General features: G+C 37.3%; 1 protein-coding gene across 2 annotated transcripts in view; it reads right to left on the bottom strand.

Annotated features, from left to right (window-relative positions):
• NR1H4 (nuclear receptor subfamily 1 group H member 4) overlaps nucleotides 1-23,446 on the bottom strand; it is a 36,352-nt gene that overhangs the window by 12,422 nt on the left and 484 nt on the right. The window contains exons 2-6 of one of the 2 annotated variants that reach the window (XM_053942959.1): nucleotides 18,526-18,666; nucleotides 10,117-10,479; nucleotides 4,689-4,841; nucleotides 788-921; nucleotides 152-250 (exon numbers count right to left, since the gene is read on the bottom strand). In XM_053942959.1, coding sequence (XP_053798934.1) covers nucleotides 152-250; nucleotides 788-921; nucleotides 4,689-4,841; nucleotides 10,117-10,479; nucleotides 18,526-18,610 — 834 coding nt within the window. In that variant the 5' untranslated portion in view covers nucleotides 18,611-18,666. The remainder of the gene's footprint in view (nucleotides 1-151; nucleotides 251-787; nucleotides 922-4,688; nucleotides 4,842-10,116; nucleotides 10,480-18,525; nucleotides 18,667-23,446) is intronic. The other variant, XM_053942960.1, reaches the window with a different exon arrangement.

Here is a 23,446-nt window from a genome sequence, read left to right as displayed (position 1 = left end):
AGATTCTGCTCCTCTTTCAGCATACTTTAAGTGTAAGCCCACAGTTTGCTCTACTTAGTACACCTACTTATGATTACTACCAATATTTTTTGCCTTGTAATCCTTAGCTTCATTATCAGTGTTTTTAAAATGAATTTTTCAATATACTTACTAGTTTTTTTGACACCTCCTGGGGTATTTGTTGTTTACTGTATGAATCCATAATATAATCAAGAAGTTTCTGCTGCTCTGGGGTAAGTTCTACCTTCTCCTATACTGGCAAAAAAAAAAAAAAAAAAAAAAAAAAAAAAAAAAGCCCATCATGAAATGCAGTCATAGTAATGATGTAGCATCTCTTGCTTTAGGCAAAAGCTATACATCCATTTTTCACCATTTGGAGACCAAGGAGATAAGAGGTTTGCTTGTCACTGAGGCTTTTACGGAAGTGTACAGAAGAGAGGTGTATAATGTTTTTAAACCGCATAGGTTTATGTGGTTAATTATCAGAAATAAGGAAATGTTTAGCAAATAACTAGGTAAGTTCAAGTGTTAATATCACACCTCAATGTATGTGATTTATGTACCCCAGAAAAAATACTGCATGGATCTTACAGATGCTTTACAGGGTTTTGACTAAAAATATCAGAACTACTTCTACACTCAAGGTATTTCATTGACTTAGTGGAAGATAGAGTTTTAATCAACACAGGTAGCTCCAGAGGGTTTTCAATACTCTTTATTCACTGTACTAGATGCATTTAACAAAAATCATATCACCAGTAATGAACTATTACAAGAATTCTCTTACCCTATATATTTTAGTTGTAGAAGTTACTTGTTTCACATCATGGCCTTCGTTGTCTTCACTGACTGTCTGATCTGGGGGCTGCTTCACATTTTTCCGTAGCCTTTTTGACTTGCACTGTATTTCTGTTAAGAGACCTAGGACACATAATGCAACACAAAGCAATTGGATTTGTAGATGCCTGAGGCACTAAGGAGGTACTTAGACATGCCCATGAATGCCCCTTACAACAATCAACAACCTTGCTTACCTGTGCAGATCATCTCGTGAACATGTCATTATCTTTGGATTTGAGTCTACCCAGACAAGCTAGGCACACACTATGAGTAGTCTACCCCACATGGAGCTTATCTGCAGACCAAAACAGTTGGTTCTGCTGACCCAGAATCCACACACTGAGCGTGTCAGGGGTCTTGCTTTGGACCAGGTCTAATCTATTCTTACAGGCAAAAAGCCCATTAGTGAGGGGAGTATACTGGACTGTGCCTTTGGTTCAGTGTTATAGAAGAGAAAAGCCTTTCCTGTGCTCCAAGACCTGAACCAAAGTGCAATAAATAGGAACAACTGGAAGACTGTCATCAAAACAATGCTCTTTTGCTCTGATCCAAAACAGTGATCAAGGTGCAGCTGTTCTTACACAAAGGGAATTGGATATTTTCAATAATCTTTAAGCAATATTAGGTCTGTTGTGCAGAATCTTTGGAAAGAAAGCCCACACAGAAGAGGAGGCTCCCAGGTTTTAGTCATTACTGTCTCACTACACAGGTAGACCAACAACTGAAAACGTAGACTCAGAAGTAACTCCGATTGGCAAAAGTACCTTTAAAATGCGTTTAAGAAATTACCCAGCTGGTCTTGTTATTTTGCTTTTCATTGTATTAGAGGAATGTATAAAGCTCTGATTTTATTATAGTTTCACTTGCAAAAAAGGATTTTTGAATTTGTGGAACAGGATTTTTTCCTCAGTTTTTTGTTGTTCTAGAATACATTTCAGTACTTTGAACCAGGAAGCATCCTTATTTGGATGTCCTAAAAACTATCAATTTTCTTGTTCTAACAAAAGAAGGGAAATAGGTACCCTGCACAATCTGTGGAAGACAGTCAGAAATCATAAATGAAAAAGTAAACACCTAAATATTCATCTAAAAATAAACCTATTTATTTTAAGCACAGGATCTTTCTTTCTTTCTTTCTTCTTTCTTTCTTTCTTTCTTTCTTTCTTTCTTTCTTTCTTTCTTTCTTTCTTTTCTTTCTTTCTTTCTTTCTTTCTTTCTTTCTTTCTTTCTTTCTTTCTTTCTTTCTTTCTTCTTTCTTCTTTCTTTCTTTCTTTCTTTCTTTCTTTCTTTCTTTCTTTCTTTCTTTCTTTCTTCTTTCTTTCTTTCTTTCTTTCTTCTTTCTTTCTTTCTTTCTTTCTTTCTTCTCTCAAGTATTCTTCCCATTCTTCACCTTTAAAAATGCAGAGCAGGAAAAGAGGCTCATTCAGTGAGTATATGATGTGGAGGAAGATACCATCATACCAGTGAATCTCGTTGTGAATGTTTTTAATTTCCTGTTTAAGCCCTATATAAAATGACCTACCTGAACTGCTGTGAGAAGAGGAAATTTACATGATTAAAATAAGACCTGCAAAGAATACCTTGAAAGGAGGGAATAGGAATGATAGAGATAATAATTGGTATCGAGCCATGTAATTTGTGGTGCCACACAGCACCACAGATTTCTTTTTCTAAATTATTCAGTGCATCCTTTGGTGCTGTTAATGGGCTTCTGCTGTTTTCCACCAGCTTAGGATCTGGTCTATTGCCTTCCTAGGGAAAATTTGCTTTACATTTGCCTGAAGCATTAAGACAGATTTTTCTCATGCTTCTTGCTACTAAGTATTAGCTTGATATCTTATTCTGTCTCTATTTAAGTCATCTGAAAAACTTGTGAGACAGGATGTCACTTTTTAGCTCAGAGGTAGCTAGGTTTCAATGGGTATTAAATTCCAGGAAGAGTGGCAGAAGCTGGGTCTTCCCTAGGTAGACATTTCACCCAAGAAACTTGCAGTTTAGATCCAAATGACAGCAAAGGACTGAAATTGATGGGTAGTAACTTTGGTCTGTCTGTAGTTTGCACATAAAGGGTAGGAGAAAGATTGTTGAGTAGCTGTGCCATAAATATTTATAATACTTTAGCTCCTTGTTCAGAGGGAAAAAAGAATCCACAGAGTTTGCAATTACAGTCCTACAAAATGAGTAAGTGAAACAAAGTTCAAGGTAACCTTCTATTTCCTAGTCATATTTTTTCAAATAAATGCCCTATACTACTAGAAGTTACATGTTTTACTGTCCTAGATTGCCTTGAACTAAAAGCAATTATACGACACACTCCTACTTTAAAGCCATTAAATGGTGCCTTGCCAAACATCCTCATTGCAGTGCATTAGAGCATACTTATGGTTAAGTCATGAGCAACACAAGATACCCCATGTTTCCATTGCAGAGAGAGTGTCAAATGGCAGCAGCATCCACTGGCTTTTATTTCCCATATGCCAGCTTGTGAAAATGATAGGCCAGCATAAAAGTTTCATGTGGTCCCAGTCAGTATTATTTACGCTGACCTCGTTTTTTTTTTTCAGCAGTGGGTTGTTGGGTTTTTTGCTGCACTGAGTGACTCAAGCTATTTTGAATACTCAAAATTTAGAAGCAATGGATCAGGGATGAGCTCCACAGGGGAGTTATTTTCCTCTGACAATGCAGGGCACATGGAGTTCTTCCATCAAAGTGGGGTCTGCTCATTGCACAAGAATATGTCCTATCTCAGGATCTTTGCAGCCTGTTCAATTTGCAGAATGAAAGATTAATTACATTATGCTGGCAACACCTTCGAAATATTGATGGAGCTTATTGTTTCTCATATAACCAACAGTTACTATAGTATCTTCTGATCAGATTGAAGGATAGAAATATATTAAAAATTCCAAGTAGATTAATTTCCTGTATGAACCTAAATTGATTTCACACATACGTGTATTCTAAAGTGACTGGAGCCATCAAGAAGAATAAATTGTAGTCCTATTCATGACAGGCAAAAGAGCAGATGTTTACAGAGCGTTTTCAGGAGCAGGCTTACAAAAATAGTGCAATAACTCAAAGAGGAGCTTTAAACATGTTCAAAGTTGCACTCTAATATCCCCATTGTTCTAAGTTATCCAGTTTGAAGCTCAATAAAGTTTATAAACTACCTGAATAGAATATTTGTTTTCATTTCTGGAGACCTATGTGTCTATGAGTTCTATCTATGTGCCTACATGCAAGGCAGGAAAATCTATAGCACCATGAGAAAAGCTAATGACACTATAAAAAAGGGCCAGCCCTTACCCGGCTTTGCCTGATTGCTGGGTGAGGTCTGGGAACATACATTTGGCAAGTCCACAGAAACTTCCTGCTAGTGACACTCCTGCTCTTTTCTTGAAAATGGCATTGTGTATGTGCCAAATCTTGGATTTGGCCCACAAGAACTTGACTGGGGGAGCCCCAGAAAGAGGAGGAAATAAAAGCACCAGGACTTCCCTGCTCTGGCTTTCATAACACTGCAAACCCCTGACTCCTGGGGAGCGTCCCACAGACCCACTTCCCCTGCTCCTTCCCACTCAAGCAGACTAATGGCTGTCATCCAGTGCAGGACTGGCCTTCCTTCACCAGTTACTCAGCTCCTATGCCCTCGTATCCCTGACCACCAATTAAATCCCATTGTTTAAAAGTGCATTTGTCTTTCAACAGGATTTGATGCACAGGCACAGCATCTCCTTTCATACACCTTCCACCTGCCAAATGACATCTTCTATAACTTTATTGTCAAAACCAGATCACTCAAGCAAATACAGTATTTAATGCACCCTCTGACTGGGTGATGCAAATACCTGTATACATACATTCAGCCAACATGCCCATCTGCTTGCATTTCCTTAGACGGCACTCCTGGCATTTTCTTCTCATGTACATGTCCATCTCACAGTTGCCTCCATTTTTACACTTATATACTGCATTTTTTGTGATGCTTCTTCTGAAGAATCCTGCACAAAACAGCAGTGACATAGATGAAAGAAAACACTCTGAAGCAAAGTCATCAAGGTGAAGTTCACCCCCATCTGCACTGGATTTTCTGAATGACACATGTTCTGTCAGACCATCAGTTTCTTTCAGTGTCTGGATGACTACAATCTTGATACTTGTGACAACAGTATCCAAGTCATATAATTTAATAAATAAGCCCAAACACTAGACATTAGTCCAAAGTAAAGTCCTGGAATTGTGAATGTTGGGAAAATTCATACCCAAATCTGAAACCTGCCAGTAGCAGGCTGAGCACCAGCACTCAGGGTGATACCATACAAACAGCCAGTGAAAAAAAATGTGAGTCTGTTAAGTCTCTTGAGGTACAGAATGTGCAGAAAGAGAGCTGAGTAACTCTTCACCCTTCTCCCAGCTCCTGGGAGCAACAGAAGCTCCACATACTGGTCTGCTCACCCACTCCCAAGTTTAGTAAGGAAGCTGTGCTGTATCTGCCTATTTTACATGTGGCCTCTGCCCCTGTTTGCAAGATACTCCAGCCTTATTCACTAAGTATTGTCCACTTGATGAGTTAAGTAGCCACCTAATTTCACCTGCACAGGTAGTTCTGCTGGTATCCTCACTGGATTCACTCAAAAATTGCACAGTAATCACTGCAAACAGCAACTGATACAAGAAATTGAGAGGACCCTTCCTAAGTCTGTCCAAATCTCCTATTTGGCTGCTGCCCATCTGTGAGACCAGTACTGTGGGCAAAACATGGGGTACAAAACATAATAAATGTGATTAAATAAGGGTCATCACTAAGCAACAGAATCTTTGCAGTCAATATTTCCTGAATTTTTAGTTTTAGTTACTGTGCCATTATAATCTTCTTACATTGCCCTTCACATGGCAGAGCCTATTTAGCATCAGCTACAGTGGGAATCAGTTTTCCTGCCCATGTGAGGGCAGGTTTCTGAAATAAACACCTGGGAGCTTCTGCTGCCCCATCACTGATTTATACTGTACTTCAAACTAGAGCTCTGTGTACATTTATATTAACCAGAGCTATTCAAAAAGCTTTCGCTTTCTTATCACCACTGCCTGGCACAATAACACTATTGTTTTCCAACCCTAATGCATTAAAACTCTAATGCATTAAAAGAGGGACCAGATAAGAGCCAGTCTCCCATAATCAAAGCATAGAGCACATTCAGTTGTGAATCTAAAGAATTGTCAGTGTGTTTGAAGAATTGTGCATTGTCAGATGACAATTTCCCAAATTTGCCCCATGGTTTTATAGTTGCCTAATCTCTTCCAAGCACCAGTGAGTAGTAACCAATAAAACAATTCCACTACCTGGTCACAAAAAATCTGGCATTTCTCTGAATCTTTAGTAATTCCTGCTTGAAATCTCTTCCATGCTCTCTGTTTTATTGGCTGCTCTTCAAACAAATACAGTTGACTGGCATCAGTCTCTTTTGAAATGCAGATTACTTAGAGCCTCCAGAAGCCCCAGGCATTATTTTTATTCATCACTCACATGGTTTTAATACATTACCATTCACTGGTCAAGGAAGGGAAAAAAAAGCCTGGATTTAAGCTGTAAATTCTTGCTGTCAGTTAAAGGCAACTGAATCTGCTTCATATAATTTATTATTTAATTTGTAAATTTTAAATCCCATGCATTAGTGGTAAATGCTGAAAAGCTCTGCATAAATATTTAAAATAATCTAAGACTGATTGATGACTTTATCACCCACCTATTCACAAGGTGTGCATTTACTTCTTCATGATGAAAGAAAGGAAAAAAAATTTGATAAATATTTTTTTTAAGATGTACAAGAAAGAAAAAGGCAAAAACATGGATGAAAAAGCTAGGAACCAACAAGATTCAAGCAGTCAAATGCTTTCTCTTGAAAGCGAAGGTTTTGAAAAAGTGAAATTATCTGAAATGAAAATCAAAATAATTTTTTTCTTTTTGGCAAACACTAGTTTTAACCCTATTCTTGCTTCAGTTTTCTAACTCTTGGATCATTGTCTTTTTGAACAGACTTCTTCATAGCTAATTTTGAAATTAGCTTTTGGTATTAATTAAATATCTCCATATATTATTCACTACTAATTCAAAATGAACTTACACTACTGGAAATGTGATTTTCTATAACAGGAGGAGTTTTGCTAAAATTTAAAGGTAAGTCTGAAACAACATATGTTAAACTAACAAAGGATTAGTAACCCCAAAAGCTGAAGGTTTTTATGGCACAGTCTAATTTTCATCTAATCTCACCAAATTACAAAAAGCTCATGTTGGCTGGATGTGTTGAATTTGCTTTGTTCTCAGATAGTCATGAATATGATTAATTATGATAGAGCTGCTCCAATGTTACTGATGCTGATTTTTTTCTCATGGAAATTTTGAAAGTTGAAGGAGGGCAGCTGTAAAAAGATTAGATGAAAGCTTTGGAAGTATCTCTGCTTGGCATCCTGATGGGTTTTAAATTTAAAAGTTTTTGAAATTCACAATTGCCAACAAAGTACCTGCTCTGCTCTGTCAGGCTATCAAGACATCTTCCGGCGTTCCTTCGCCCCATGCCCCCGTGGTGGGTGTTAATGTGAGGAGAAGATTAAAGAGAGACCCTTTTTGCAAGAATTCTAGTCTGGTGTGAGACACACCAAGCAGCACAGGAAAAACTCCTACTGCAAGCCTGCATGGAGGGGATGTGTAACTAGCTTTTCATAGAGTCAGAACGGCTGGGGTTGAAAGGGATCTCGAAGATAGGTGCATTTTGTTCCAACAGAATTTATTCTGTGGCTAAATTAAACAAGCACAACATTACTTCATACTTGTTCTGTAACACCTAAGCAATGGCCCTTAAGACCCAGTATAACTATCCAGGCTGAGGCTGTACCAGAATGTCTTTGATGTCAGTCTGCAAAGATTGTTTCAGAAATGGTCTTCACAGTAGCAAGTTTAAACACAGTGTATTGCTCCTTGTAAATAGTATGTAAAATACTAATGAAATAGTTCATACATATTTGTTAATGGATGATAATGTATTAATATATATATATATATATATATCAGTATATACTCCTGCCAATATCTTCAAATGAATATTCTCATGAGGACGACAGATAAGATTCGAATATTGTTCCATCTGCCCAAGAAAGAAAACCAAAGAGAATGGAAAGTGTTGCGGAATGCATTACCCATGAAAGAAATAATAATAAAAAAACTCGAATATGATCATCACAGAGGATTGAATCTCATAAAAATATGTGCAAAGCTTCTTCCTTTGAATAAGAACATCCACTGCATCAATGGAGCAGAGGTGCTGCAAGGTGAGCACTAGTCCTATGGAAAGGGACCTGTGTATTATTTTGGACACACATTGAGCATGAATTAGCAGTCTTGTTGCCAAAAGAAGGGATAATCTCATACTGAGGTTCAAGACACAGACACGTGAGGTAGTTATTATACTGCAGTGATAAGAGCATGACTGAAGTGCCGAGCCTAATTTTGGTCTTCATGTTTTGAAGGTAATGTATACCCACGTGAAAAACTCCACAGATAACAAGAATGATCAAGATCTAGAAAATATAGTGTCTGCTTTGCCTTGTCAGACAGAATAACTATCCTCAGCACGTCTCTTCACTGAATCATCTGGTACTTTAGTCACCTTTAAAATTTATTGTAGAAACAGAATCCATTATCTTTAAGTAATTCAACTTTTACTATGTTTGATCAAGGGTACTATTCTTCGTAATTGGCATTGCAGTCATGAAACAGAACAAAAACATAAAATAGATGATCCCAATAAAGCAGTAAAATTATGGTTACATAGAGTGATTCAAACTGAATCAGTAGGGAAGTGGATGCACTTTTCCTTTCACCATGGGCTTTAGTCTGAATATTTACCTGATAGCTTTAAACTCTCTTCTAGAAACATTCTATACAAATTTCAAAGTTTGTAATTTTAAGTCTCTGAAAAGTTTCTCACACATTTAATACTGCAGTTAATAAAGAGGAGGAACACCTTACCAACAGAATTAAAATGTCATTACTTGAAATCCTCACATCAAAATTGAGTTTAACCTGGTTTATAATGATACCATTAAAATGAGTTAATTCACAATTTTTGACTTGAAGACTATTCATTCAGACAACAGAAAGAAATTAATCTCTTATTTATTGGAATTTTTGAGATAAACTGTGTGAGCCTTGACTGTATTCATATTTAGAGTGTTCAACTATTGTGGTCTGTATTTTCCTCACAAATGATTTTGTGATAGATAAAGAAAAAGCCCCACATTAGGTCCAGGTCCACTCTCTATAAGAGTGAATTCCATATTAAGATATTTTAGTAATTTGGTAGCGATCATGAGTTAGTCTTTATCCATAAAACAGAAATGTTATTGAAATATTTATTCACAGAACGGGATGAAAAAATGGGGCACTACTTTTCTGGCCATAATGTACCTCAGCTCTATCACAGATATATTATGCCACTTCAGGTATGATAGTTAACATAACCTCTTGTCCCTCTCTGCCAAAATATCTGACAGTCATGTTTACCATAACAGCAATGATTTTCTACATTGCATTTATCCTGATAATAATATGTGAATAATATTCTTCTAAGAAGCAGGATATTTGTCCTACAGATACAATCTTCTCCCTGAAGAAGCTCCCCACTTAGAGAAAGGGGCTACCCTTAGAAGAAAGTATAGAACTAGAAATCCTTTAATTTCACAAACCTGAAGACAGCCATCATATCCTTTTGGAGCTGGGGAAAAGAGAATCCCTGGGAAAAACCTGCAGGTGGGGGCTGACAGCTTTTACTTCCCTTCAATGCACACTACATGAGGCACTTGGGCTGGTTTTAGCTATTTCCTAGGGCAACCTAGCACTCAGCTCCCAGGGGCCTCCATGGGCATGTTCCTTCCACAGGCAGAGAATGGCATGAGCAGCTTCCACAGAGAGCAGAGCCAGGCTGCCAATCTCCACAGAGAGCTGTCCTGCAGTTCACCAAAAGCTAATGGTGCTCAAGAACTGTAGGTTTGCCCATTATGCTGTATAACCATAGGACAATGGTAGAAAACACTGCCAGTCTGCCTTGGGAGAAATACAGAACAGGGTATTCAGGATCCAAATGCAGGATCCAAATACAGGATCTGTTTAATAATTTGTATAAAATTAACAAGAAAAAAAAAAAAAAAAACCACACAAAACAAACAACCAAAATTCCCAAGAAGCTGCTGTGCCTGTTAGTTGAACTGATTTCATCCTACCTTTGCATCCTTCACAAGTAAGGGCATTATAGTGATACCCAGAGGCTTTGTCACCGCAGACCACACAGAGCTCCTCTCCTTTCACTCTTCCTGTGGAGTGACCCAGTCTAGGCTTTTTGGCTGCAGGGATATCCATTATCTCTGTCTCTCTTGTGAAAAAGGTCTCTGAGGGTAACCTCCTGAGTTCATACATCCCGGGGGAGTACCATTCCTCATGCTGTGGAGGGTAGAAGCCTAGGTTGGAGTAATAAGGTGGCGATGAGATCTGAGGCTGAACTTGGGGAAATGGCACATTGTTGTACTGTGCATAAGGTGACACATCTGGCTCTTGAACTGGAGAACTCATTGGTTCTGAAAGGACACCTGGAAAATAATAATGCAAAATCAGTTTCTGTTACTACCATGAAATTCTAGTTATCAGAGAAGTTTCCACTTCCAGTCATCTATCTCAAAAACCAGGCACAAACACAAAGACTGCATTATCTAAACTCAGATTTGTTACACAAATACACTGCAAGAAGTTTTAAAAATAATTTATTCATTCTCAGACACTCCTTTATAATTGGTGGAAATGTCTGGCACTGGCAGTTACACTAAAAAAATCTTGAAAAATATTGTGCAGGTAACATATAATTGTTCCATTTATAAGAAAGAGCAACCCCACACCAGAGAAGTTAACAATCCAAATTAGGCCTAAAAGCAGAATGGAAGAAATCCAAGCAAATGGCAAAACTCCCATGATATTGGCGAAGGCTAAATCAAGACTCAAACATCATGTTAATTTGTATTAATTCTGAATGAATACATCATGACAGACAAAAACTGCACTAGGGAAAATGACAGGGGTGAGGCTTAATTAGAAGATTGAAAACATGAAATAAGTTCGAGACGATAATAGGAAAGGTTCATTCCTTGAAATAGGAAGGTGTGGTTACCAGGAAAGAACAAGAAAGATATTCCTAATGTAAGTGGTGAAATGCAACCTTCTCAGCATCCAGCCTCAAGTGGCCAGCCAGCCTCTGCAGCCTGGTCCCCAGCCCCTACAAGCCTGAGTCATTCAGTGCAGCTGTGAGGCTCTCTTAGGAAGCACTTCTGTAAGCCTGTATTAGTCACCTCTGAGCCAGTAACAGACCTGGCAGTGGCACAAGGGGTGGCAACCTTTCCTGCCAGGATCAGCACAGTATCTGGAGGCTACCATAACCTTGCTTATTAAATAGCATATTTAAAATTGCAGGCAACTGAACCCTCATTGCATCTCTGTACTCCAAGCACAGCAATATCTAGAAGTCCCTGCATGGTGTAGGTAAAATCAAGTCCACATCAAACAACTGAAAAGCTGAATTCAAAAGTTATTTGCAAACTATTTCTTATTTTCTGTTGGAGAGAGCCACATCTTGCTGGTTCATGAAAACTCTGACTCAATTCCTTCAATAGTTCCAAGAAGAGAGTCTGAGAAAAATAGCGCATATTTCCAGGAAGATGACCAGTCCAGTTTTATTTGAATCAACAGCAGTATTTACAAAAAAATAATAGATTAATGCTCATTGGTGACCATCACTTAACAGTACTTCAGAAGAACTCCAAAAACATTTTTGCTGACATAAAATTGGTCCCAGACAAGTGCCCTTCTTTTGTGAGGAATCAAAAACAATGAAGAAACTCCAACAGTTAAGAAGAGGGAACATCTGTAATGACAAAAATAATTAAAATCTATCCTGGGGGATCCTTCCCTCTCCTTTGTCTCACTTCAGTTAGTGCCAGAAATGAACCTTTTAATTACACTGGCTTTTTCACTTTCAAGGTCTCTCACTCTGCAGCTTTCTGCCCTTCCTATTTTACCATGCTGCAGAAGCCATGCAAGTGTTCCGAGTTTGTGTGGTCGCTCTATTATTGCCCACAGCACATCATTGCCAGTAACAAGTGTTGAGGCGCCAGTTCCAGAATAAGCAGTGAGATGTATGTCTGGAAAAATGTGACACAAAACCAAATGAAAATAATGGTGCCCTTTTTTACCAACAATTAGTTTAATTATGGTTGCATTTTGTTTCTTTGGAAGAGGTCAGGGCACCAAGTGCTACAGTGGCAGTAGCAAAGTAGCAGAAGGCACTCCCCAAACCCAAGGTTTTGCCATTTAAACAGAGTATGGACACACAGAGGGCATCTGGGGACTCTATGAAAGAGCTTAGAAGTGATGCTTCAGCTTGATGCATCAGATACAAGCTGTCACTGATACCTGCCAGCAACAGTGGTGACAAAACAAGTGAAGGGTGAGCACAGCAAAGATTTCATATCCAGTATAGGTTTAATGAGTGGTATTTTAGCTGTATTTACCACCTATAGAGACTGTTGCTCATGAAGACTGGTCAAGGTACTTCAGGTACCAAAGCTGGGGTTAATTGTGGGATACACAATCATTCAGTCTCTCTTTGGAAAAGAATAATTTCACTGTGGAAACCTAAGTTTTCATTTGCTTGTTGGTAATTAGTTGAGTTTGCTAAAAGAAAGTGGGACAATCCCAAAATGAAAAGGAAGAAGCTGTTGGTTTTTAGCTTTCTGCCATACACAGGAAACTCCACAAAAGCTGTATACCAGCCTCTTGAGCTGCTTGGGCCTCTAAAAGAGCAAGAAAAGAAGGCAAAATTCCTTCAACAGGAAAATATATCAGTGCTTGTTAAAAAATTCAGAGCTATTCAAGGACTGCAGCACATCCTGAGACAATACTGGGGGTTTATTTAAACAACTGTAGAGCCATTTGGGTTCCAAGTATGTTTAGAAAAATCTTCCCAAACATTAATTCTACTCTGCTTCCACAGAAAAAAAAAAAAAAAAAAAAAAAAATCACCAAAACAAAACAAAACAAACAAAAAATAGTCTTAATTAAGTTAAATAAAGGAAAAAAAGCCAAACAGCCCATATCACCTCCTTTTTCCTTTCAGCAGACACAGCGTTAAACAATTTAGCTGAACTGAGTCCATGCTCAGATGCTCAGAGCAATGGAAGGGAAAAGGAAAACCAGACAGATTTGAAAGAGACTGAGAGAACATGGTCTTGTTCTACGTAAAATTCACTAAAACTAAAACTACGTAAGACTCACTGCTTAAATCTGGGAACTGCTCAAAGATCAGTATGATTTTGGAAGATAATTAGCTGGTAACTATGTAGGTTTTCCCCCTTTAGCTTGAAGTTTTGAAGGGTTTTTATTTGGTTTTGTTTTGGTTCGTCTTAAGTAGTCCTGAGCATGACGTACCTGTAGACCTGTACGTGAGAGTCTGGACCAAATAATTTCTTATCGCAAAAGAAAAGTAATCTTATCTTACCAAGCGGAACGTACATAAGCTTTTCTCCAGCTATATATATATTAATAGAGGTCTGGGATGGACTGGTCTCATGCAACTCTACCATGAGCAGCCCAGAAAAATCATTGCAGTTGCAGCAGTATAAGCAGTGAAAGTGAAGTCAGAAATGAGCTCATTGGCTACACCGACCATTTTGTTTGTGTGGTCTTAAATATTTTTAACCATTTATCTCTTTTTCCCTTTGGAAGGATACTATTCCGATTTTTAAGGAAAGACTATTTATGCACACACAAATGTTGAGTTACAGATGCAAATTTTTTCTGTTTGCAAATCTTATATTTTGTAAATAAATGTTTTTCAATTAAAACCTTTTACAAAATATTGAAAGCCTACAAAAAACAAAGTGAAACCTTCACATGCATGTGATCATTGTTTTACAAATATTTTTTTCTACCTGCAACTGAAACTTATTAGAGAGTTTTACTTCTGTTATTTTAAATTTTACACAGAATACTTTACAAGAAACTTCAAAAAATATTTGACTTGTAGAAATATTCCTTGCAGGAATAAAGAACTAGTTTTCAGTTTGCAGAATGATACTGAGATTTTGTGCAAGCTATATGTGTTTTTATGCAGAATATGACAGAAATTACAATGAGATCACATTTTAATGTTAAAGTTATTGTTCCACTAATATAAAGTTCAACAAAGAGAACTAAAGTCTAAGCAGGTTTAAAATATGAACCCGAGGCTCTCCTTCATTATTCATGAAGGAACATAATAAAATAATATTCAGAATTAGGTAATTCGGAAACCATGGCATACATTATCAAAATCCTACTTTCATTCCAACCAATTATTTGTATATCTTTTAAAGTCTTTGTGTATCTTTTGGTGTAAAAAACCTACTAGCATCCTACAATTTCAAGGAAGACTACAAGAATAGATAACAAAAATATCCAAGGGAGAATATGGCAATATCCTACCTTAGGCTGTGTTCAGTCTGACCATTTCTTGATGAAAAATACTCACCTTAAGGTGCCACAGTCCTTGTTTCCATCTTTTTCCTTTTTTACCTCCTAAAGTCTACGTGTACATGAAACTTCTTAATTCTGCTTTGTCTGTGTCCTGTTCACTGTGAGAACTTTCTTTAAGATTAGAAAGGAGTGACACAGACCAGAGGTTATATAGTTTACTAATTAACTTCATTATGAACAACTTGTTTGTAGATGCCGGAAACAATGTCTGTTCCCGGTGTGGATTTACCTGGATAAAATTTGGCTACCAGTTTGAGGGGATGCCTCCAAGTAGCCTAGCCATTGTATTTTTATACCTATTGTGGTTTAGTTACAACCAAATTTTGTATCAATAAATATTTGGTAAGGTCAGGTGGTTCTGTACAATAGATTAACCACTCCAGTATCACAGGAGGAAGGTTTTTCAAGTGGAGAAATGCTGCATTCTCAAAAAAAGGCCAAAGTGCTCAGACCATACTGGACACACCTGTATGACAAGACAGAATGGTTTGGCCTGGAAGGGACCTTAAAGATCATCTAGTTCCAAACCCTGAAATAGGAAGGGACACCTTCCTCATAAGCAGGTTGCTGAAAGCCATATCCAATCTGTCCTCATTAAATTTTTTAGTCACATTTCCACTGTTTGGTTTGGCTCTCTTAATAATTATTATGCATCCAATGTTTTCTGTTTTAATTTGTGCTGGTTTGTTTCTTTTTGATTTAGGGGTCAGTTAAAAGCCTAATTATCTTCTCTGCAGGGATGAAGCCAGATGTTGCATAAACTGCCAGGTGGTACCAAGGACAAGAAGTTACTTAACATATCTTATGATCTTGAGGCTGTTTAATCAGTTTGGACACTTGACTCTACTAGCTTTTTTATTACTAATACTTATTTTTGAAAATACACCAAAAAAAAGAAAAAAAACAAAAACAAAACAAACAAAAAAATAAACCAACAAAAAAAAAAAAAACCAAAACCCCAAAAAAACAATAACAACATCTTAAAAAAAAAAAAAAAAAGAAACAAATAAGCACAAACCAAACCAAACCAAGCCAAGAAAAAAAACAGGAAGAAATGCAGATTTACCTAAAAGGAGTCAGTCTTTTAAGCTCCTCTTAGGCACTGTGTCTACAACAATTGTCAATGGTATTTGTTGTTATTTCATTAAGAAGTTTAGATATTTTGCCTTTTTCTCCCCTTTGTTACATGTAATTTTTTTTTCCTTTATTGTTCCTCATCCTTTTCCATACAGCTTTTAAGAGTGTTCATTCCCCCCAGAAACTTCTTTCCCAGCTAGGGACATATACAGTGAGGCTGGCATTTCTTGTCATGTTATATTTTAATGTCACATTACAAGAAAACATTTTCAGGCCACTAAAAAATACTTGAAATACTTAAAATACTTGAACTAGGTCTTCATTCCAACTAAGCAGTTGATTTTCTTTCCAGGTTCTTAGAAATAATTCAATTTCTGTATCTGAAGTTTCACACTTAGTATCTTGCATACTAGCAACTTCTATATAAGGTGCTTTCACAGAAAATAGCTAGCTACTTGCTTATCATAGAAATGACAGTTTGAGTCACATACTGCATATATGTCAGGTGTCACACAAACATATAACCTTTCTGAATCACCTGAGTAGAGAGTTAGAAAAAGAAAAGCAGTTTTGCAGGAAGACAGGGTGGAAGGGAAGGACCTTGACTTTAAGTAGGTTAAAGATCCTTCCTCATTTGCATTTTGAGACCCTTTTCCCAGGGACTCGTAACTTCAGAAGTGAAAAACTATGGTTAAAACACACTAAAGACATACAGAGATACTTTACCTTAGACATATCCTCTTAAAGTGCCAGCATACAATTTTCATCTACTGAAAGGCAGAGAACTTTTTTTTCTGAAACCTGCTGCATCTAGAAGTCTTGAGACTAAGGATGTAGAATTACCCTGGAATTTTTATGGTGATGTGGCTCAAAGCATGGGCAACTCAGAATTGACAACATTTCTTTTTGAAAGACCTGATCCTGGAGATAATGTTTGGAGAAGCAATTAGATTTGCTTCTGAAGGTCTAAAAACACTCTCTCTGTAGACTGAATAAAGCATGGTGAAAATAAAATGTGTATCCAAGGTTCTTTTACAGAATGTGAGTTTGCATCTTTGAATAAAGGAGACTGGTTGTATAAAGGGTAATGTCTGTAAGCCAACAATTTTTAACTTGTGAGCTGCAATGTATGAGAAGACCAAAAAGAAACATGCATTATAAGAACCATCTAAAAGAAAAGATTTCTTTCTGTTTTCTGGAATCCATAAGTCACTTCCTGCCAAAATGGAATGTCAAAAATTGCAAATAATTTACAAAGATAAAGAATTGAGGGGCAAAGCCACTTCCTACAAGTGTTTTGCAGAGATGGAATCATATTTTCACAATGAGTAACTTTCTCTGCGCACTCAGTTGCATATTATTTCTGATAGGCTTTTTTTCCAGCTATAAAAGCAAAAATGACACCATATTAGAGTGACACCCCAAAAAACAAAAGTCAGCTTAAGTGAAACACAGCAGGAGTGCTAAGTTTTCTTCCTAATGGGACCCCTGATTCAACTCCTTAATACATTATTTCTTTCTGTTACAGAAATATCAGTTTGAATTAAATCTCCATTGTGCTAAGCTCTGAACACCTTTAATGAGAGACACAATCCCTTTTTCAGAAAGCCTCACAATTTGTAAGTAAGATTACCCTGTGGAGGGAAAGTATTTTATATTAACATTCTTCCTTGTATTTTCAAGCAACTTTATCATTACTCCTTGTACTTAATGAAATAATGAATAAAAAGGTAGATATTGAGAGGAAATTTCTTGACAAAAATCTGAAGTAGCTTGGGTATGCTGGAGTTTTGAAAGATGACTGGAAATAAAATCTGGCACCCTAGATTTGAACATCATTCTCCTCTCTGTGTATCATGGCCTGACATTGGAATTAAGAGGTAGCAAAGCAGTTGTTTAGCTGTTAGCATACATTTTTTTAAGAACTCCAAAACATTTCTCCAACCAAACTCCAAACCAAGGAGGGATAAAAACCAGTAACACACAATAATGGAGTGGGTTCTGCTTACCATCAGTGACAATGCTGTAGTTTAATTTTATGGAGCCAGGACACTGCAGGTGGTCTGACTTGTAGAGATGGTCCTGACTTCTAGGAGCTCTGCAGCTGGAGCGGCTCTGGGTGCCAGAGTCCTTCCTTCCAGGCCCCAGGCACTACTCTTGTTTCAGACAGATGAAACTGGAATGTGTTCAATTTTTCCAGCACTCAAAAAGGCAGAATTCTGGTCTTATTTGGACTGCAAACTTCTGAAGTGTTGCAGCATTTTGTGGGGGTTTGTATTGTGTGTGAGGCCCTCAATGCATCATAACTTACACAATGAAGGAACCACACTCTTGTCAAATGAAAGGCTAAAAAAATTTACTATTTTTTTTTTTTTTCTTAGCAGTACATATATCAGAAAACAGCTTGCCCATGCTTATGAAATACTGACCAAGAATTTTTCACTCATTAACAAACTCATGCTTAGCCTTGAAAAATTCAGTGAAACTGGAGCAAGGAGAATCTTCCAGACTGCTTTATAAATTTTCTTGTGCACTGAAGTTAATAGGATAAGTTTTTAATGGTCTTAATGAGACAGAGATTTTAATTTAGGTGAAATTGCATTCATACATTTGCATAATATGGCAATGCAAATACATTGCACTATAATTTCATTACAGATTAAGTGGAAATATACCTGCTCAGCTTGATTTAAGTGACTCACATGAAGTAACAGCCAGCCTCCATACAAAGGTCTGGTCTTGTCAAATGATCTCCAGTATTAGAAGAGTGTCACAAAAACAGCCTACAGGTTCTGCTCTGAGCAGTGATGAGAGCAATAACGTGCAGGATTGCATTAACACCACAGATCTATTGTTTGTTATTCCTCTCATAAGTATTGAAGATTCAAGAAGGTTGGCGCGTTTCAGCCTAATATCCTTGACTTGAAATTTCAGTCCATTTTCTTCTAGGCTTCTGAGTATAGGACAGCTTTCTATTTCAACCTAATTTTGTGACTTACCAAACAAATGAGGACCTTCAGCAAGAGGAAATCCATCAGCAGTGGCTAGCTGATGATGTCCTATTAAATTCATTTCAGATCCCATTTATTCTTCAGTTCAGGAGGAATATTGCTCATTAAACAGGAGGTTGAAAAGAGACCCTGAAATATATGAAGCAAAAAGAATATTTTAAACAAGATAACTAACTTTTGTGTACCTAGTGTAAAGAAGAATGCAGGAGGTTGTTTCAATATTTGCTGTAACAAAAATTGTCTTGAAATTACAAAACCTAATTCAGCCTTTAAATAAAATGCTACATCCAGCCTGTTTGTTTTTCCTTGCTGTGGCATATTTTATTTGCCCTCTTTCTGTTCATTTTAAATTAATAGTGGTTCATGCCCAAATATATTCAAATATTCAGACTGAAGTACTGGCCTGATCTCCTGGGGCATGCTGCCCAGCCCACCTACCATGCAATACCAAGAGTTTGCATTATTTTTCACCACCCTTTCATCATTTCATTGCTTTCACTTACTGAAAAAGTGTAAGTTTGTGGTTAGATCAGAAGAACACAGATGGGAAACTTTAGTTTAACTTCTAGGGACCAGCTCTTTATCTTGCATTCAGTAATTACTGAACAAGATAAATGGTGACAAACACAGAAAGCCAAGCCTTGCTCTGATAACCAGGCTTGCCCACCCGCTCTCTCTGTGGTCTCAAGCAGCCACACAACTCTCCCCTGGGGAGGCTGGGAGAGGTGTGAAAGGGGCTCCCCTGCCCACCTCACCTGGGTGGACTGGGCCAAATCCAGAGTGCATTTGAGGCAGGAGCAAAAAGAGAATATAGAGCTCCAACAAGTAGATGTCTCAAGGGCTTACACAGACACCAAAAGGATTCTGCATAAAGTTGTCACCAATCTGTTTTCCTTTGTTTTACAGTCTTGATTCTTTATTTGGTTTTATTACCGTGGGACTGTCCCTGGGACTGCATTTCCACTCACTGAAGGCATTTGAGAGTTGTAGCCCAGTCTGCTTCCCTGTGAGGGCCCAGCATATTTCTCGAGGAGAAATGAAATCATCTGATAAAAACGTGAATGCTGCAGGAGGCCCCAGTGCTGAGCAGGCTGGGAAGTAGCTTGTGAGAGTAACAAGCACACTCTGTAATTATATTCAGATTTGTCTGTAAGGATTCATTAAGTTCTTTCTTAACATAAACAGAGGCCCTCTAATTAGACTGATGCAGTTTAAATGTCTGCCCACAGATAATTTAAACAGTTTACTTAGAAATGTCAAAAGCTACTTGTATCACAGACCAGATAGGGTTCTTGTGGCAAATGACATATAAACACAGAGTCTCAAATCTAGCACAGAAACATAGTTTTGCAACAGCAGAAAAACTCCATGTAGCTTGGATGGGGTTTGGCAACCAGCTCAGCCACCCCACTAGGTCCACGTTTGCTTGCAACCATTTTATTGCCTTGCTGCCTCCTTTTCCAGGGAAATTATCTGCTGAAATCAAGATGTGTGGCTACTCACATGGTTTTAAGGTCTTAAAATTCCTGACAAACAGATTTCTCATTAAATACCCATGAAAAACCCTTAGGTTGGGATTCCTCTTACAGCCCATTAGAAGTGTTCTGTGATGGGGGAAGGCAGCAGCACAGTCAGGACCATTATAATGCCAGCAAGAAAAACAGTAAAAATTAGGTATTTTCAGAGGGCTAATGAATATTTTTCTGGATTTTCTTGTTGGAGACAAGATAAGAGAGACCATCAGTGCCCTCTCCTCATGTCCCAGCCCTTTAATATCATCCTTAGAGCCCATGGGAGTGCAGCCCTTAGAGTTCCTTGTAGGATCAGCTCTCCTTACAGCCAGACATGAAGACTGGTCCACCACTGTTACTACTACTTCTTGTGTTTCCTCATTAGCCCCTGTTTAAGGGCCTAACACTGCAACACCTAACATCAGCACTGGGATTGTGAATTTCTGTATGTTCATACTGAGCCTAGAATTTATCTTCTTAGGGAATGTTGGAATTTATATCAAAATACTTTAAATACAGTCCCAAGAAGACTTCTATTTAAAAGTATTTACTGCCAGTATATGGTCAGACTTTCAATACATAGATTCTTAGCTGGTAAGTTTTGTATTCTACATCCTGCTAGTTTGTGCTGCAAATAAAGAAGAAAGCAGGCAAGCTATGTTTCTAAAGGCTTATAAAGTGTCTGTATTTTTGCAGCCTCTTTGCTAAGTCTATAAACTTATTTCTTGTTTCTTTGGGGACATTCCATTTTTTAACATATCATTGTATAATGCCCCTCTTTAACCTCAAGATGGACTTCTTAGAATCTATTATTCTTTGCATACACACAAAAAAAAAAAAAAAAGACCCAACCCTCACATTATTAATAGTGCCTTGTTGATAGTAAGAATCCTGAGGACATATTTGTAATAATCTGGGCTATTGTAGGACATTACAGGTTTTGTAACTCTGTGCCTCCTGCCACAGATATTTTTGTCTGGGCGGATTCAGTTCAAGCTAAATGTTCATGATGATTTTACAATTCCCACCATTTTAATATTTCATTTTCTTTAATATATCCAGCTGATGTCAACCATTTACTAGATTTCATGGAAGAGATTTTCTTCTTGGGGTTTCTGCAAGGCACAAGATCACCATAAAAAAGGCCAGAAATTTATTTTCCAATTCATCTAGCTTTGGTACTGTAAATTTCACTGAACACCAAACTCTTCATTAAATACTGATTGATATTTGGCTTTGATTTTCTCCTGAGTCCAGCCAGCTATGAGGTATCTAGTCTAAATTAGATTTATCCATTTAATTAATTCCACATGTATTTAAAAGCAGCCGGTGTTGATTTCCAGCTCTATGACCCACACTAGGTACACAGTACAGAACATTGAAGCTACACTTCCTCTATACATTGCTCAGTTCTGGGAAATAATGTAGGTTACTATAATGGAATGATACTCCATCCTGAGGTAACAACAAAAACAAAGAGCATCTGACATGTAAAAGCTGAAATAAAGGCAATAGAAGCACAGGAAATCAATATTGCTCTCCAAAATAAGAGCCCTTCAAGAGAAAAGAAAAGGCATGTGATAAATTAGAAAGCTTCTTTTTTCCAAATAATTTTTCGTTAACTTTTTAAATAAACCAATTTACTCCACCACCTTTGGAGATTATTTCTTAGGCCAAAATATACAGCAAAGGAAAATAGAGATCAGTATGTATAAAGTAAAATATGTGCCCAACTGCATGAGATTATTATTTTCAACTTCATGTTAGGAGGTTGGAATTGCATAAAATTTTATTACATGTAACCTTTAACATACTTCAGAACAATCAATGTGTGTTTGCATGTTCTATGTTTAACTAAGAAAATTTACAGGTATATTATTATATATGGGGCTTGTTTTTCCACTGTATGGATGTATATACATATTTATTCAGATTTCTTATGGGATACATGTTCATTGAGGTATACAAATATGTATGTATAGACAATTGAACTCTAGGTTTCAGATTTATTGTGCGCTCTTATCTGTGCACTGCCCTGACCTTGCTATGGTCAATAGTAAAGCTTTCCCTGGCTTCTGTGTCAGCAAAGCCAAGTCTCTTACTGAAATAATTAAAGTTAAATCAACTGACTTCACTGAAAATGAAAGCATCATGGCCCCACACTTTCAAGTAAATGTAAAAATATATTTGATCATCAGAAAAGCTCCATGACAGCTCTAACTGTGGTTTACTTTCAGAAGAATGGTTGAATCTATTTCAATTACTCAGCAAAGGAAGATATATCAAAGCACATGCAAAATCTTTCACGAATATTAGAGAAGTACATTTCCTTCCATCTGTCCTATAATATTTTCCTATTCTTCACACATCTGACTGCCTATTGCTCAAAGAGAAATTTCAGTAACATCATTAATCTGTGGCCCAATTCAAACATTGTTAACATCAATGGGAATATAGATTCCTGTCTCATTCACAGGCTTTTGATGTGGCCTCATAGCCTTTCTGTAGAATATTTAATGCAGTACCTCAGTTATTTGAAAAGCTATTTTATTTGCTTACCTCTTTGTTTTAAGTGTATCAAAGGGACCTGGAAGCATTAGGAAGGTGCATGCTCTCTATTTCCAGCCTGTTGCTCTCAGGTCATTTTGGCAAGCACAGCACTACAGGCAACTACACAGCAACTGATGCAAAATGCGAACAACCATTCGAGCAAGTTTGAGAAGCATAGGCAGGACATTTATTACTGTGCTTATTTGAAATTTTCTGTTACATTTCTTAATATGGAGTTTAAAATCCAAGCAGGAAAGAGACACAGGACACAGGAAAAAAAACCCAGAATATTCCTACTTCTTAATTCTGAAGCAAAGCAGGTATCTGAGTCCCAAGTAGAATTGAAAACTCTATGAGAAATATCAATGGCATTTCTGTAAGCAGGTAAGGACTTCAAAGAGTGGGGCCAACTTCTGACTCTGCCTGGGATTACCTCCTAAACACCATTTGTGTGTTTCTTGCTTTCTCCAGCATCTTTTTCATGTCTCATCTGGAAAACCTTCAAGCCCTCCACTTCTAACTTGTTTTTGGACTGCCATTTAGACTAGTGCAATTCCAATATAATTCCCAACCTCTAGGTTCTCTGTAACACAAGCAATAGCAATAAAAATAACAAAAGCGAAATATGTTCCACCACAGTTATAGTTTTCTGAAGATAAATGACTGGCAGGAACACGCAGAGTAGAATTACATTTTCTTAAAAACTAGCAATGGATTCAAATAGTAATCATTTGAAATTTGAAACCCCCTTTTACTTTTCCTAGTTATGTGAAATATATGCTAAAATCTTCAACTTTGGAAGATGCACTTGAAATCTGTACACAGAACTGTGAAAGAAAAAACTGTAT

Source organism: Vidua chalybeata, chromosome 5 (genome assembly GCF_026979565.1).
Source record: "Vidua chalybeata isolate OUT-0048 chromosome 5, bVidCha1 merged haplotype, whole genome shotgun sequence".
Classification (NCBI taxonomy): Eukaryota; Metazoa; Chordata; class Aves; order Passeriformes; family Viduidae; genus Vidua; species Vidua chalybeata.
This window is presented reverse-complemented; position numbering and strand designations above follow the sequence as displayed.